This window comes from Seriola aureovittata, chromosome 14 (genome assembly GCF_021018895.1).
Source record: "Seriola aureovittata isolate HTS-2021-v1 ecotype China chromosome 14, ASM2101889v1, whole genome shotgun sequence".
NCBI classification, from domain to species: domain Eukaryota; kingdom Metazoa; phylum Chordata; class Actinopteri; order Carangiformes; family Carangidae; genus Seriola; species Seriola aureovittata.
In genome coordinates, this window is record NC_079377.1 from 13,012,385 (window position 1) to 13,027,459 (window position 15,075).

The 15,075-nt window shown below is 42.6% G+C and overlaps 1 protein-coding gene across 1 annotated transcript; it reads left to right on the top strand.

Moving 5' to 3' along the window:
- On the top strand, positions 1-15,061 carry LOC130181490 (metal transporter CNNM1). The gene is made up of 10 exons (XM_056395741.1): positions 1-1,783; positions 5,593-5,736; positions 6,929-7,069; positions 7,290-7,459; positions 7,672-7,771; positions 9,639-9,784; positions 10,308-10,551; positions 11,685-11,789; positions 12,109-12,210; positions 12,584-15,061. The coding sequence occupies exons 1-10, from the start codon at positions 322-324 to the stop codon at positions 12,661-12,663; spliced, it is 2,694 nt and encodes an 897-aa protein (XP_056251716.1). The 5' UTR covers positions 1-321; the 3' UTR covers positions 12,664-15,061.
- The last annotated feature ends 14 nt before the right edge of the window (positions 15,062-15,075 follow it).

Below are 15,075 nucleotides of genomic sequence, written 5' to 3' on the forward strand. Positions count from 1 at the left end.
GTGATATAATTTTCAGCCTGCAGTTGTAAGTGTCGTTTGATCCCGGGTGCATCACATAAATCATTCATGATGGGCATTTCCTGTCTTCCATAGGCTATTTTTAGGAAGTGGCAGAAAGCAAATAAGACAGGCCTACGTCACGGTTCGTCATGTATATTTAATGACTCTCCTGAATTCTCTCTCTCTCTCTCTCTCTCTCTCTCTCTCTCTCTCTCTCTCTCTCTCTCTCTCTCTCTGTCACATACCCATCTCTTCTTCGTGGATATGGCCACCCAGCTGCTCCATCCATCCCATCCGAAGACCACGTGACCCAGTTCTCCCATGTCCTTCAGTAGTTCATTCAGCATGATGGCTGCGGATGCTGCGGATGCTCTCTGCTGCATCCTGCATCCGCACCGGCTCTCTCTCCTCTTTCTCACCGTCACCCTCTCCTCTCTGCCGGCCCCAGCGGCAGCGCTGCTCGGCGTCCGGCCAGAGGACACCCAGAGCGGAGAGCTGTCCGTGCAGGATGGGGTGCTGAGAGCGACCGAGGGGACCCGCTTCATGCTGAGGGTTTACTACTCCGCGTCTCCAGCTACGGAGCATCCCAACAGCCTGAATATCTCCGGCAGACCTGACGCCGCTCCGTGGATCGCGTTTATAGAGGAACCAGGTGGGGACAGCGCGGACGGGGAGAGGCGGCTCCGGTCCACTGGGAACCCTTGTCAAGAGGAGAATGCCCGGAGCTCTGATATCGAGCTTCTGGGCTCTTTCAGATCCACCTCAAGTCACAACTCCGTTTTGGTGGAGCTGCTCGCTAAAGACCTGCGCAGAGGCGAGTTGATCAAATACTACTCCATGTGCGCGTTCGATGGAGTGAAATGGGAGCATTTCAGCACCAAAGATTTCTGGCTGGCGGTGGTGGAGAGACCTCCAGAGGCAGATGTTTGGCTCCAGGCGGGCGTCTCGGTGCTCTTGTTGGGGCTGTCTGCTCTCTGCAGCGGTCTGAACATCAGCATGCTGGCTCTGGACCCCGTGGAGCTGCGGGTCCTGCAGAACAGTGGCACAGAGAAGGAGCAGAAATACGCACGGAAAATAGAGTCAGTGCGTAAACATGGAAACTACATCCTCTGCACTGTGGTGCTGGGCAACGTGCTAACTAATACATGCTTTGTGGTGTGGATGTGCCAGATTTTAGGAATGACTGCTCTCTCAACTGCCTTCTGTACCTTGGGGATATTCTTTATCGGCGAGATTTTACCTCACTCAGTGGCGTCCAGGCACAGTCTCGCCATCGCCTCCAAGACCCTCTGCGCGACCCGACTGCTGATGCTGGTGTTTTTCCCCATCGCCTACCCAGTCTCCAAGATTCTGGACATCATGCTGCACCAAGAGATCAGCAACTTTTACACCAGAGAGAAGTTGGTGGCCATGCTGCGCGTCACAGACCCTTACCACGACCTGGTCAAAGAGGAGCTCAACATCATCCAGGGAGCCCTGGAGCTGAGGACCAAGACCGTAGAGGACGTGCTGACCCCGCTGTCAGACTGCTACATGCTATCGTCGGACGCCGTGCTGGACTTCTGCACCATGTCCGACGTGATGCAGAGCGGTTTCACCCGCATCCCGGTCTACGAGAACGAGAGGTCCAACATCGTGGACATCCTGTTTGTCAAAGACCTCGCCTTCGTGGACCCTGACGATTGCACTCCCCTGAAAACAATAACTCAGTTTTACAAGCACCCCATGCACTGCGTGTTCAATGACACCAAGCTGGATGTGATGCTGGAGGAATTTAAGAGAGGTAAGTCCTTTTGTTTTCACATGTTAAGAACTTACAAGCCACTTTGTGTTGAGTGTGTGAGGTGCCAGATGTTTTGCAATAGTCTCAAGGCAAGTGAGTAAATTTTCATTTATAGCACCTTTCAAAGGTTAAAAGAGCAGAATAAAAGCAACATTACAACTAGAGAATTAAATGTCCTTTGAAGTGACTGTGCACTTCAAACCCAAGATTTCAGAGAGGGGTTTACATTAGTCCACTGGCTCACAGTGGGCCTGCCAATAAAGCCCTTTGAAAGCAGTGAGAGCCATATGTGAAATCTGATACAGTGTCACACAGTGAGCATGGTTCAGCCAGAGGTTAGAGCCTATAAGGACCATAATGGGGTTATCTTAAGGATTTACGTAGTAAAAGTAATTTTCCCATGACAACAACTCTGTGAACTTGATCTGCCCCTCCACCACCCTTGCTTGTTTCCCCTTTCCACATGTGTATCAGTTATCAGCTCAACACTTAAATGTAATGTTCAGCTGTTTCAGCAGGGAATTCAGCAGGAGTTTGCCTTCACTGGAATGGAGGCAGAGGCAATGAATGTCACCGCTTTCTCCCTCTCTCTCTCTATCTCTCTCTCTCTCTGACTCATACATCTTTAGACTGATAAACATCTTTGCTGATAAGTGCATTCACAGTATTACAGCACTCTGTCTCTCATACACAGGCAGCGATAGCATCTGTTCACTACCGAGCAAAAGTGTGTCGCCTCTCTCCAGGGAGCCCATTCAGTCTTGATGATAACATTGAATATGACTCTGAATCGATGCTCTGTGGCGAACAGCTCAAACTGCTCCCCTGACAGCATCACGTGGTTAAAACGGACACATATGAGAGGCTTGTGGATCGAGTGTTACGCAAGGATTTCATTGACATTGCTTTTTGTTTTGGGGATTAAGATGTAAATCTGTTTCATTGATAAAGAAAGCTCAATAGATGTCAGTGGGAGGGAGGCAGCGGTTCTCCAATCAGATTGTGAAAAGGTGACACAATAATGACTGTGACTGAGATGGCCACTTACAGGTCAGGAGGTCCACCGCTTTATATTGTTCGGCATTATGAATGATAGCTTTGTGATCCATGGCCTCAAGCTGAGCCTGTGTTTGTGTGCGCCTCCATATTGTTTGCGTGCGTTATAATTATATATAAATTAGGTGGAAAGGTGAAGTCAGGTGTCACCTTTAGATTGCTCGTGTGCACCTAATTGTCGGCCTGCGGTGACTTTGAGGCTTCTTCCGCTCTGTAGGTCGCTGCCACCCAAGCCTGCAGAGCCACCATGAAAAATTCAGCTCTAACCTTTCGCTTCCCCTCTTTCCTACTTTGCTCTCATGGATTAAAGACTCCTGCTGTTCAGGGAGCCTAGCTGGAAGCTGTGAGGATGTCTTACTGAGAAGGGTGATGGGCAGGGGGGGGTGCGGGGTGGAAATGTCACCAGTAATGTGTGAAATGTAAAGAAGGACTGCAAACATACTGTGCAGCGGAAAAATATGTATGGAAAGTTACGTTCTTTACCATATGTATTAACATATGTCACCAAAATCTGGTGTAAATGTTTTAATTTATTGGGATGAGACACTCTGTAGTTTTCTTTAAGTAAACGTAGCAGAGTAATACCCCAATAACAACAAAATGTGCAGAATGGATCAATTTTTATCAATGAATTAACATGTAATTGTTGCTTTAATTTTGTAGTTGGTCAAGGTGGAGCTAACTGCCTCGTACACTGTTGGATAGCTTAACTGATAACAATATGCTACACATTTTATAAGCTGTATAATCTTGATCTGAAAAGTAACTAGTAACTATGGGGGGTTAAATAAATGTTGTGGTAATAAGAAGTGCAATATTTCTCCTTGGAATGCAGTGGAGTAGAAGTATAAAGTGCAGTGTATGGACCTAAAAACTGTTCTTAAATACAGTATTTAAAATCAATTACTTCTTACTACTTACTTACTACTACCTGCGAAATTAACAATTTTAATACATGACTAAACAATACACAAAACCAATCGAAACTCTTTAGTTAACACAAAACAAATCATAGAGATCAGCCATTATGGTTTTATAGACCAAATGTGTTCATAAACTGTTGTGTTAACTTGTGTGTAAAAAATTGCTGCAGAGATATAAACAATGCATGAATTCATCCTACGGTGCTGCATAGCTGTAATGTATGCAGAAAGCACAGACAGCAACTATACACATAATGCACAATCATACGCAAACATTTTATGCATGATCTAAAACCACACATGGAGTTTAAACATAGACTGGAGGAGCCTGGGAAACCGGCGGAGCAGAACATTTGCAAAAGGGACATCCATGGCAGACCCAGTTTTTGCCTCGGGCGTCTGTGTGTGTGAGTCTGGTAAGTGTGCGTGTGTGTGTGTGTGTGTGTGCCCTTCTGCAAGAGTATTATGTAACATATGAATGATGTAATGCAGTGCCAGGGCACATCAGCGGCTGAGGGCAAATCCACCTCTGACTCACCTGAGCTCTTCAGACAAGCTGACCTGAGTGCTGAGTACAACCTCACCACCTCAGCCAATCTCACACAGCCAGAGAGTTTCATGTTTGGAGGTGGCTGCCTGTCAGTCAATCAGGAATTTTTTTTTTTCCCTTGTTGCAGTGGATTAAAGCATTTGATCCATTTTATCCCTTGGCAGTGATCCCCTAAATCGGCCCATCTCATATGAGCCACTGATTTTTGTTAGAAATAAGGTTAGAGACTGTGTATCTGTTGAAATCTGTGTTCTAGTGACATCATAAATTTGGTTAGATAACTTTTTTGGTCATCAAACTGACATGTGTGTTGACCTAAGAAAAACCACGACAGTGACGGTCATGATAACAAAGAAATACCTATTAATGCATAGTATTTTATTATTTTTAAGAGTTGAGTTTAAAATGAAAGAAATCTATATGTTACAACCAGTTTGCGCTAGTGCAACGGTCACTGCCATTTTTCCTGCTCTCCTCTCCTGGTGATGTTTGAGTTTGTTGGCAACAATGATTTCTTGTCACATTTGCTTTATCGACTCGTTCCAGAGATGCTGTTGGCGGGCTGTGTGTCATTGTATCTGGCAGGCTTGTCATGTTCAGCCAAACACTAACTGGGTGGGAGTGCCGGGTCTGCTCACGGATGTGCAAGAGTGTGTATGTGTACTGTTATTTGTGTATTGCATGTATGTGATGTGTGTGATGTGTGTGTGTGTGTGTGTGTGTGTGTGTGTGTGTGTACAGAGGTGGCAGCAGCATGGGCAGTTTGGTCAGCAGATGCAGGCATCCCCAGACTGATTGTGTAATCTCAGTGTTTATGTAAGGGCCAAGTCTTCCAAACTGTCAAAGTGTCTCCAGACTAATCCCCCAATGCCCACTTACTTCTCATCTGACTCTCTCTCTCTCTCTCACACACACACACACACACACACACACACACACACACACACACACACACACACACACACACACACACACACACACACACACACACACACACACACACACACACACACACAGGAGGGCAGTCCCAACATTGAAATAATTTCACATCCCAGCTCTAATACAGATCTCGTCTGTGTTTACAGTCTCTCAGCTGCAGTTGGTATATTAATGCTGATTTTCATCTTGACTGCACAGATCCAGTTGGAGGCTGTTGACTCGTGTTATTTTTATCCAGTGACGTTGCCTCTCGACCCATTGCATGAGCAGTTTTTAGCACCAGCTCTCATTTTGAAAACATTGCAACTCACCCTTGTGTTTTTTTTTTCTGATGAATGCAGGCAAATCCCACCTGGCTGTGGTGCAGAGGGTGAACAGTGAGGGGGAGGGAGACCCCTTCTACGAAGTCATGGGCATCGTCACCTTGGAGGACGTCATAGAGGAGATCATCAAGTCTGAGATTGTGGATGAGACAGACCTGTACAGTACGTAGGACATATAAAACACGCTGATTATGACATGTTGCATTAGCTATGAATCAGTTCTATTGTGTTTCCAGCTCCCACACTGAATAGATTTTGTCACAGCAGCTGACAGAGTTTGTTCACAACATCTTTGGAAAATGCTCCATTCAGCAACATATATTTACACACTAATTATTAGGGATGTTACTCGTAGAACTGCAGGATGAATAGTACATTTCAATTTCCTTTCTATACCATCCACTCTCCTGTTTTCTCATTAGACTATTGATCCCACCTCCCCTCCCCTGCTGTTCCCAGCTCTTTGCTGATGCATAATTAAATAATGTGAATAAATGGCCCAGTCTCACAGATAATCACCATAATCCACTCATCTTTAATTGGCTGGAAAGGCTCTCCACAGAGAGGAATTCAAATGCCAAGCTCCCTTCATTTCATATCTAATCTGGTCTGTACTTTTTTATTCATTTATTTTTTTTACTAATTTTACTATTTTCATGCCACAGTTTGGGGAAAAATAATTTTGATTATATGCTTCCACGAAAACTCCTCCTCCCAGAAGAAAGGAAGATAATATGCTGAAGAGTGCTACAGTTTTAATTACATGCATGAGTGTGTGAAGCAGTCTCTGTCATGGGTGCACTTGTGTGGGTGTTCATAAACTGGGGTTTTTGTGTGTTTGCATGTGCATAATTATGTGTGTGTGTATATATATATATATATAGTATATAGCACAAGGGAACTAATCTCCCCAGACTTTGCACTTGAGGCATTTAAAGTGCCAGCTGTTCCAGCTACAGCTAGGATAAATTGAATGGTATAAAGTATATTAATACTCCTCACATCTTTAGAGGATAAGTCAATTTATCTATCAGAAGTATTTACACAGCACTGGATTATCTCAAGCTTTCTGTAGATGTAGACAAACCTACTAAGAGAAATCATATCTAGAGGCCGATCTGTATTGTCTGTTAGCACGTAGCATTTAAAGCTGCATCAGCTAATAAGGTCTCTGGCACCTCAAAGTAGTTGCTAATTCCTTGTAGTGCAAACAAGAATAATGTAATTAAATGGATTATCTGGTAAGGCAAACCAAATCATTGAAAAGAGCAACACACCTTTCCCCTCATTCAGCTTTTATCACAGCATATATCACATCTAAATCTGCAGTGTATACCTTGCATCTTCTTCACAGCTGATAATCGAACCAAAAGGAGAGTATCCAACCATGAGAGGAAACAGCAGGATTTTTCTATCTTCAAACTGGCAGAAAATGAGCTGAAGGTGAAGATCTCGCCGCAGTTGTTGCTTGCAACTCACCGCTTCTTGGCTACAGGTAGCATTGCATGTGTGTTTATGCACGTGTGCATGCATGTATTTGTAGTAGTATTCGTTGGTGAACGTTGGATTGTGGGATAAAATGAGGATAAGGATATGTGACAGGGAATCCAGTGTTTTTTCTTTGACTCTTGTTTTGGTGTGTGTTCGTGTGTGTGTGTGTGTGTGTGTGTGTGTGTGTGTGTGTGTGTGCGTGTCTATATGCATCTATCCTGCAGAGGTAGAGCCTTTTAGGCCATGTCACCTGTCAGAGAAGATCTTGCTGCGTCTCATTAAGCATCCCAGCGTTGTGCAGGAACTCAAGTTCAACCCCAAGAACAAACACGGCTCTCAACACTACCTCTTCCAGAGAAACAAACCTGTCGACTACTTTGTCCTCGTCCTGCAGGTAAATCCCAAAGTGACAAAAACGCTGTGAAAGGTGAATTATTAAACACAGTGAAAATCACTTAGGCCTATGTGCTTGGCATTGTTATAATTATTGTTTTCTGCATATTTCCTGTGTGGGAAGCTCCATTAGATGAATAATCAATGCAGTGCTCACACCATGAGCACAGAGCTGAGAACCCATGCATGTAAATGGTTGTGTTGACGTTGCAGGGACGAGTGGAGGTAGAGATTGGAAAGGAGGCTCTCCGCTTTGAAAATGGAGCATTTTCCTATTATGGCATGCCAGCACTCATCCCACCCCTGCCAATTGGTAAGTAAGTGCGCACATGAAGCAATATAGATCAATACTTCTAGGGGGGAGCGTGATGGTGATGATGTTGACAGCAGGGCAAGTTCAGCAATAATACTCTCATGCAGTGCAGGTGGTGGAAATGTTTTTACTGTCTAAATCCCACCCAGTGTTTGTGTGGCGTCGGCCTGCAAGAGCAGCAGCAGCAGCAGCAGCCGTGTGAAGTAAGTAATTAAAAGAAGTGATTTCAGAGAATTTCCCAGTGGAAGGACATGACCTGCACAGGATTATCTGAAATCCAGCTAAGATTGCAGGGCAAGCAGAAAGTCTCTCTCTCTTTCTCTCTCTCTCTGTCTCTCTCTCATGTGCATGTTTTGCATGTGTGATGTTCAGGGTGAGCTTAAAGCAATTTGGAAGACTCCATTAAATATTTGAAAATCCTTCTCGGGACATCAGAGGATACAGAATTTTTCTCTTAAGCAGCTGCAGAGGTATCACAGCTCAAAAGAGCCAGTTTTTCTTTTTATTACTTAAAAAATTGCTCTCTCTTTGACTCAATGCTTTTCAATGGACTTGACAGAATTTTTCGCTACTCAGCTAGAGGCAGTGCACATCTCGAAAGCATGCAGGATATATAAATGGAAAGGACCTATGTCTAAGGTCATCAATCTTTAGATCTATAGTCTATATATAGAATTCCCCCCCTTTTCTCTTATAGCTTTAATTTAATGTAAGTAAAGTGAGTTGGCACCATACAGAATGAGATTGTATTTCACATAGTTAACAATGTAAGCAGTGGGTTTGTCTTAAAATACATTTTTGGTTAAAGGAAAGGGGCATTAGTGGCAACTTTATTTTAGTGACACTTTATAAACCCTTGGAGAAACGCATTTCTTAGTGGTTTAAATGGTTTTGGAAAAATGTTCGTGCTCATTATGGCTCTGTGCTGGCAACAGCTGTTGCCAGAGGGGTTGCGTTTTAAAGTTGTTAGTCCGTCCAGATGCGCATATGTATGGCCATCCCATTCTTGCGAACGCTATATGTCAGGAATGCCTTGAGGGAATTTCTTCAAATCTGGGACAAACGTTCACTTCAACTCCAGAATGTACTGATTAGATTAGATCATGTTTTTGGCTATAATTCAAGAGTTCACAAACTAATTATGACAACATTTCATACAAATGTCAAACTGGATAAAATGATGAAGTGAAGACATTTTATATCAGGTCAAAGGTCACCTTCACTGAGACATTATAATGTTCTGTAAAAACACTTTTCAGGCCATTATTAAACGCTGTGACTCAGGAACAGAAGGGGAGATTGTGACTATATTTCACATTTGGTTGGAAAGTGAATTGGTGACATTAATCTTGGGTGGCCATCTTGAAAATAACATAAAATATATAAATCTTCTGTGCTGGCGGGTTGAAAAGTCTTCACTACATACAGTGCTACATACTGAGATTATCAGACTGTTGGAACCCATGAGTTTGCACAGACATGGGTGTAAACCGTGACTTGACTGGTTGGTAGAGGCGTACAACCGCAAGGTGGTAATTCTAGTTTTATGAACTAAAAATTACTTTATATGCTTGTTTAATATTTATGGACTTGTATTGAACTCAGAAATACAATCCATGGCTGTTCATTAATTATTGAAAATTAGCCGGATTTTTTAAGTAGAAGAGAAATACAGAGAGAGCTGTAGAGCATGTAACTATAGTCAAAATCCAGCAAGTATATATGAGATTACATTAGTGCACTGAAAGACAAAAAATGTCTATGTGCTGAACACAGAAAATGAAAGTTAGAATTAATCACCCAATAGTGATGATGCATGCATGAAATACAGAACTAAAAGTATGTTTTCTTCTTCTGCTCTGCTCAGGTCACAGGTACAGTTCCCGAGGCAGCGGTCTGAACCAATCAGATTCATTACTGAGCGGAGGCAGTGTGGGTCAGCTCAGTGCAGGAGGAGGGATCTACCTACCAGACTACTCAGTTCGACAGCTCACAGACCTGCAGATTATTAAGGTCGTCAACATAAATGCCTAGACACACAACACAGAAACATACGGAAACACATCTAATCATCCTATTATTATATATCTAATTACAACCTCCAATTAAATGAATAATTTCCTGCACACTGAACGATACTGTTTCTTTCATTGGGAGCACAAACAACTGCTCTTTTCACCTCCCACAATTTAATTTTCAAAATTCCCCCATATTGCAATATCTTCCTCTGCTGCAGCCTTTGATATGTCTTAATCTCTGATTCTGACTGAACACAGACATCCTGTCTCTCGCTCTCCCCTCCATGCACCCTCTTTCCTTTAATCATTGGGGATAATTGTGCTCCATTTCAACCATGAATATTTTAGTCTTAAATGATGGATGAGGCCTCTCACTTCACCTCTCCTCCCCTCTCTCCAATACTGTCCATGTTTCCTCCTGTCCACAGGCACCGGGATTACATACAGTCGATATAAAGACATCCGTGTGTGCACACATCTAAAGCAGATGATAACACCGGCTATCTATGTCCCCACAGATCACCAGGAACCACTACCAGAACGCCCTAACAGCAACAAGGATGGACAGCTCGCCTCAGACACCAGACCCAGTGGATCCTGATGCTAAAGGGAGGCCTCCGGTCCCAGAGGCTCGCTCACACAGCATCGCCCTTCCCCTCACACACACACACACTCGGCTGGGGCTGGCACGCCTTGCACATCTCCATCCCCACGGTGGCCTTCGCAACACCTTCCAGCTCAATGAAAGAAACCGTATCGTTCGTAAGTAGTGTAATAATATGTAGACTTTGCAAACTGTGTTTTTATTACTAGTCAGTTAATCAGTTAGTCCACTGAAAATTAAACTGCTACAATTTTGTCAGTTAATAAAGTGGTTTTTCAAGCAAATGTGCCAAACATTCAACATTTCCATCTTAACTGTGAGAGGCAATTTGAACTGTTCTCTCAATATTCTGGTCGAGAGGAAAAAAGAGGAGGTTCGAAGGATCAAACACACTGATTGAAGTGCTCTGTGGGCAAAGGGCCAATAACCTGTCTGACAGGACCAATACATTTCAATTATTGATGCAACTGTCTGATACTCTGAGTTGTCAGGGGCAACCTGAAAATTTATGATCTGATGACTGGCAAGTCCAATGAAAAGAAATATTGTAAAAAGCTTCCATAAGACATCCATAACAAACCCTGTTAATAACAGCATTAAGATAAAAAAGGAGAAAAACAAAGTAGAATGAGGTTGAATAGTAAATGGGGCTTCACACATGATAATGTCCCTCAGGTAAATCATAATGGAATAACAGAGAAAATAATTGAAACAGAAGTCAAAAATAGCATTATCCAAGATAAATACCAGTTTTGATAATAATTTTTCATTATATTTACGATATCAGTAAAGGATGACTCCTGTAAATCAACCAATCACAGTGACTCACTCACAAAACTGGTCCAAACGCACCAACCAATCTGTACCGGCTTAAAGGATTCCCCACATACCATCTGTCTTATACTGAGTGTAGCACGCCACCCAGTTTGACTGTGTTTACGTTAGTGACAACAAAAAAAATCACTAGACAGATGGTTCTGTTGATTGTCAATAAAAGAGAAGCATCCAGTTAATACCGCTCCAGGTTTTATGTCCAATCACGACACAACAGATTTCACCAATTCAGTCCCCTGAACTGGTTGTAGCTCATATTTATTTGGACTTCAAACCTTGAACTTTTAACCCTCAACTGGTCACCACTATTGACTATATTCAACCTCTTACTGGAACCCAAAGAAAACAACTGACTGATAAATGGCATGTTCTCTACCTCCCTCTATTGGCAGAGCTACAAACCAGCTGCTGTGATGTGGCTGCTTGCTAGCTGATTGGTCTAATTCTTTCTTCACAGGCAGTAAATCTGATGGGCAGAGGAGTCCAAATGATACTGTGTTCCTCCGCATGGATGAGATTCCCTACATCCATGAGGACCGGCCAGAAAGCTATGGGGAGAATGGTGAGAGCTGCTCCATGTATCCTGACTGGAGAATACAGACTAATCAATACTTGATTCTTATTTAGTTTGCCTAATGATGATGTCTTTCAAGCAAATTACTCAAGACAATCTTAGAGAATGAAGGAAAAAAACAGTGTACCATTAATTTGTGGCTTGGGTGGTTGATCAAAATTTACATTCTCAGTTTCAAGTCGATAAAAGCCACAGTCAGTTGCAGTAAAATCTTTCTTGCAGGCTGTATAACTACATATTTGCATATTTATTTCGCTCCATCTACTCCACCATTTCAAGTGTGTTCCTTCTCTCTTCTATCTTTCAGATGTGCCTACAGAGTCTCAGCCATCCACCTCTCCCTTCATCAGCTCTCTGTCTCTGTCCAGCTCTGAGGAGAACATCGGGAAGAAGCTATTGCGTAAACTGAGTGAGTGAGCCTCTTGTCACGAACGCTGATGCGACAACAAGCCCACACATACCGTCGGATGTGCCCAAACTTTTCTGTCAGGCATAGCAACAGTGACAGGCGTATCTTAGCAACAGGTGATGTGTCGTGTCCCTGGCTGCAACCTACTCCTTCTTGCAAGAGCAGATTTTCCAGATGCAACTGTCCTTGTTGGCTCAGATACAAAATGACTCATTTATTTTTTATGTATTCTTTTGAGCTAGTCGCTGCGCTGCTCAGTACAGCTGACCTTATTTCAGTTCATAGCAAATGTGAGATAGTCTGAAGTAAGTTGCCTCTGTTCAGGTACTTTAACCAGTAATCGACTGAATTTCATCACATTCTCTGTCTCTAGGTAACAAGAGGAGGAAAAAGTCTCGGGACGGAGACAAGAGTTTGGAGGAAGGCCCAGAGCAACCACCAGTGATTAGCTAGCATAGTGACACTGAGGAAGAGGGATGAAGCACACACCTTCTTCCTCTTTATCGTCCACTAGGTATCCTTAAGAAAACAACCACTCCCTCATAGACTCCCTCCATGCTCCGACACAACTCTCACAGGAGACTGAGCCATCCTATCTGCTGTAGCCACCGATAATACTCAGGTCCCACCTCTGCCTGAATTCACACCATTAAAATCATTGCTGACTATAAGAGGAAGGTCTGAAAAACAAAACTTGATTGGACAAATCTAAACAACCTAGTATTGGATTTATCCAGCCTTACACTGGACTCTGTGGATCCCAGCAGGTTTTAATCACATGTTTTGTAGTTCATGGGGCAAAGTCTGTCCATGCTACCTTTTTATAGTAGCTCAATCCACATTGTGAACATTTAATCATCCCATTCAAGCCATATTGTGATATTGAAACAGCAGCATAGTTTGTCATTTAAACCCAACACGGTCCTTTGATAATATCTGAGCCAGCTTTGAGCTTCGTTTTACTTGATCAAACAATGAATACAAAAGTATTTCTCATTTATTTGTTATTATGAGGCAGTTCCCACATATTGAAAATGTTGTTTGCACAGGGAGCTGTCCTAATGTTGCCATAATGGTGCCACTGACTGCCAACGCGACACACTAGCCATCGGCTCCCACGCGACAAGAGCACAATTTTTACACCAGGTTAAAAGAAAACAATTACTTTCAAAAAAAGCCATAAATGAATTCCCAGCCTGAATGACTACTTATTGTATACACTGACCTCTCAACAAGTTCAGAGAGGTATGCACAACTTAAAAAAACCTGGGATAGGAAAAACACAATTTCTTACCTGATTTTTATACAGAAGTGTCAGAATTACAAAAAACTTATTTAAAGATAGCAATATAAGTCATCTTATATACTGTAAATGGCTTGACTTCATCACCACACAACCATATACACAAATACATTCATTAAATTCGTCTTAACTTAAATGCATGTTTCCTACATACACTGTTTTCTATCTCTTCCCATTGAAGCATGCCCTTTTCTCTGCATATGTAGCTGTATGGACAGTTTCAGTGTTTCTATCAAACACACACCTTCACTTATCCTCCCTTTCTCTTGATTTTACCATGTTTTTTCATTTGCCTGTATTTGAACATGCAGGCGCATCATTACACGGATAAAGAATAACATTGACCTCTATCTGTTATCTACCATATTAAGCCACTTTTCTATGTACAGTTCATCTCTCACAGCGTCAGTCGCTAAAGCTGCATACACCATTTAAAAATAAGCTCGGGGTTTTGGGGTTTTTGGATCTCTGGGACTTGGGGTCCAAATGGATATTGTCAGTATTCTTGAGGAAGGGTAGTTGCTACTTGCATGTTTGTTTAAGCTGCTTTTACCTTAAAATTATCCCTTGTAGAAATCTCAGTTTTTTTCCATATGCATGCTTACGTAAAAGGATGCATGAATAGGATGATACCAATCTGCATTAGCTTCTCCCCAAAGAGGTGCAGTGTGTGACTTACTGAAATCTTACATGAACTTAAATGAACTTCACAAAGAGGGGAGCCTGGAGGCTGAACTGCAGCAGTCGAAAGCTTTTTTTTTTATAAATGTTTTAACATGTGGACACACACACACACACACACACACACACACACACACACACACACGCAGTACCTGGGGGGAGTGAGTTCAGAGGTAACTGTACATACTGAAGAGGCCAGAGAAAGCTGCTCACTGAGGGAAATGTTAAAGCCATTCTTATAGAAATTAAATATAATTGCAATAAAGAAATTATTTGTTGGATCCTTCAAAAATCAAATCTGCAGCTGCAGCCACCATGCGCACAGGTTGGACTGTCCTGATCTGCATTGTGAAATCTTGGCAGGTACTCTGCTCAACACAACAGCGGGAGAAAGAGATATGAAAGAGGGAAGCAATATGACGCACACTGACGTCAAGCCACCACCTCCCTTCAAACACACACGCAGGTGGTGTTTGGGGACTCTCAGTGATATAATTCATGCTGCCTGGTAGGGCTATAGAAGTACAAAGGATACTGCACTGCTAAGCTATTCGCATTGACCCCTCTATATACACAGAACACACAACGGGAAGTCTTTTGATCTGACAACTGACTCAGAGTGAGAGGATTTGTGTGAATCAGAAATTCTCACAGCCAAATGCTTTCAGAGAATTTTGCAGTTGGTTTACACTAATTTATATTTATATTTGTAAGGACTCATGTACTGTTTGTTTGGGATAAACAGGCAAAGTTACATTTTGTAATGTAAAATTCAGATGATTATATAAGCTACCCAAAGATACCAAGAGACAGACCATATGCTCAACACAAGGGAAAATTTAATTATTAATAAATTGACTGAACTATTATTGTCTACTTTT

Bases quoted from the DNA above. Each gene is read 5' to 3' on its own strand.
- LOC130181490 (XM_056395741.1), top strand. From the start codon at position 322: ATGTCCTTCAGTAGTTCATTCAGCATGATGGCTGCGGATGCTGCGGAT. The intron at 5,737-6,928 runs GTACGTAGGACA...TCTTCTTCACAG, and splicing joins GGATGAGACAGACCTGTACA to CTGATAATCGAACCAAAAGG. The intron at 7,070-7,289 runs GTAGCATTGCAT...TCTATCCTGCAG, and splicing joins TCACCGCTTCTTGGCTACAG to AGGTAGAGCCTTTTAGGCCA.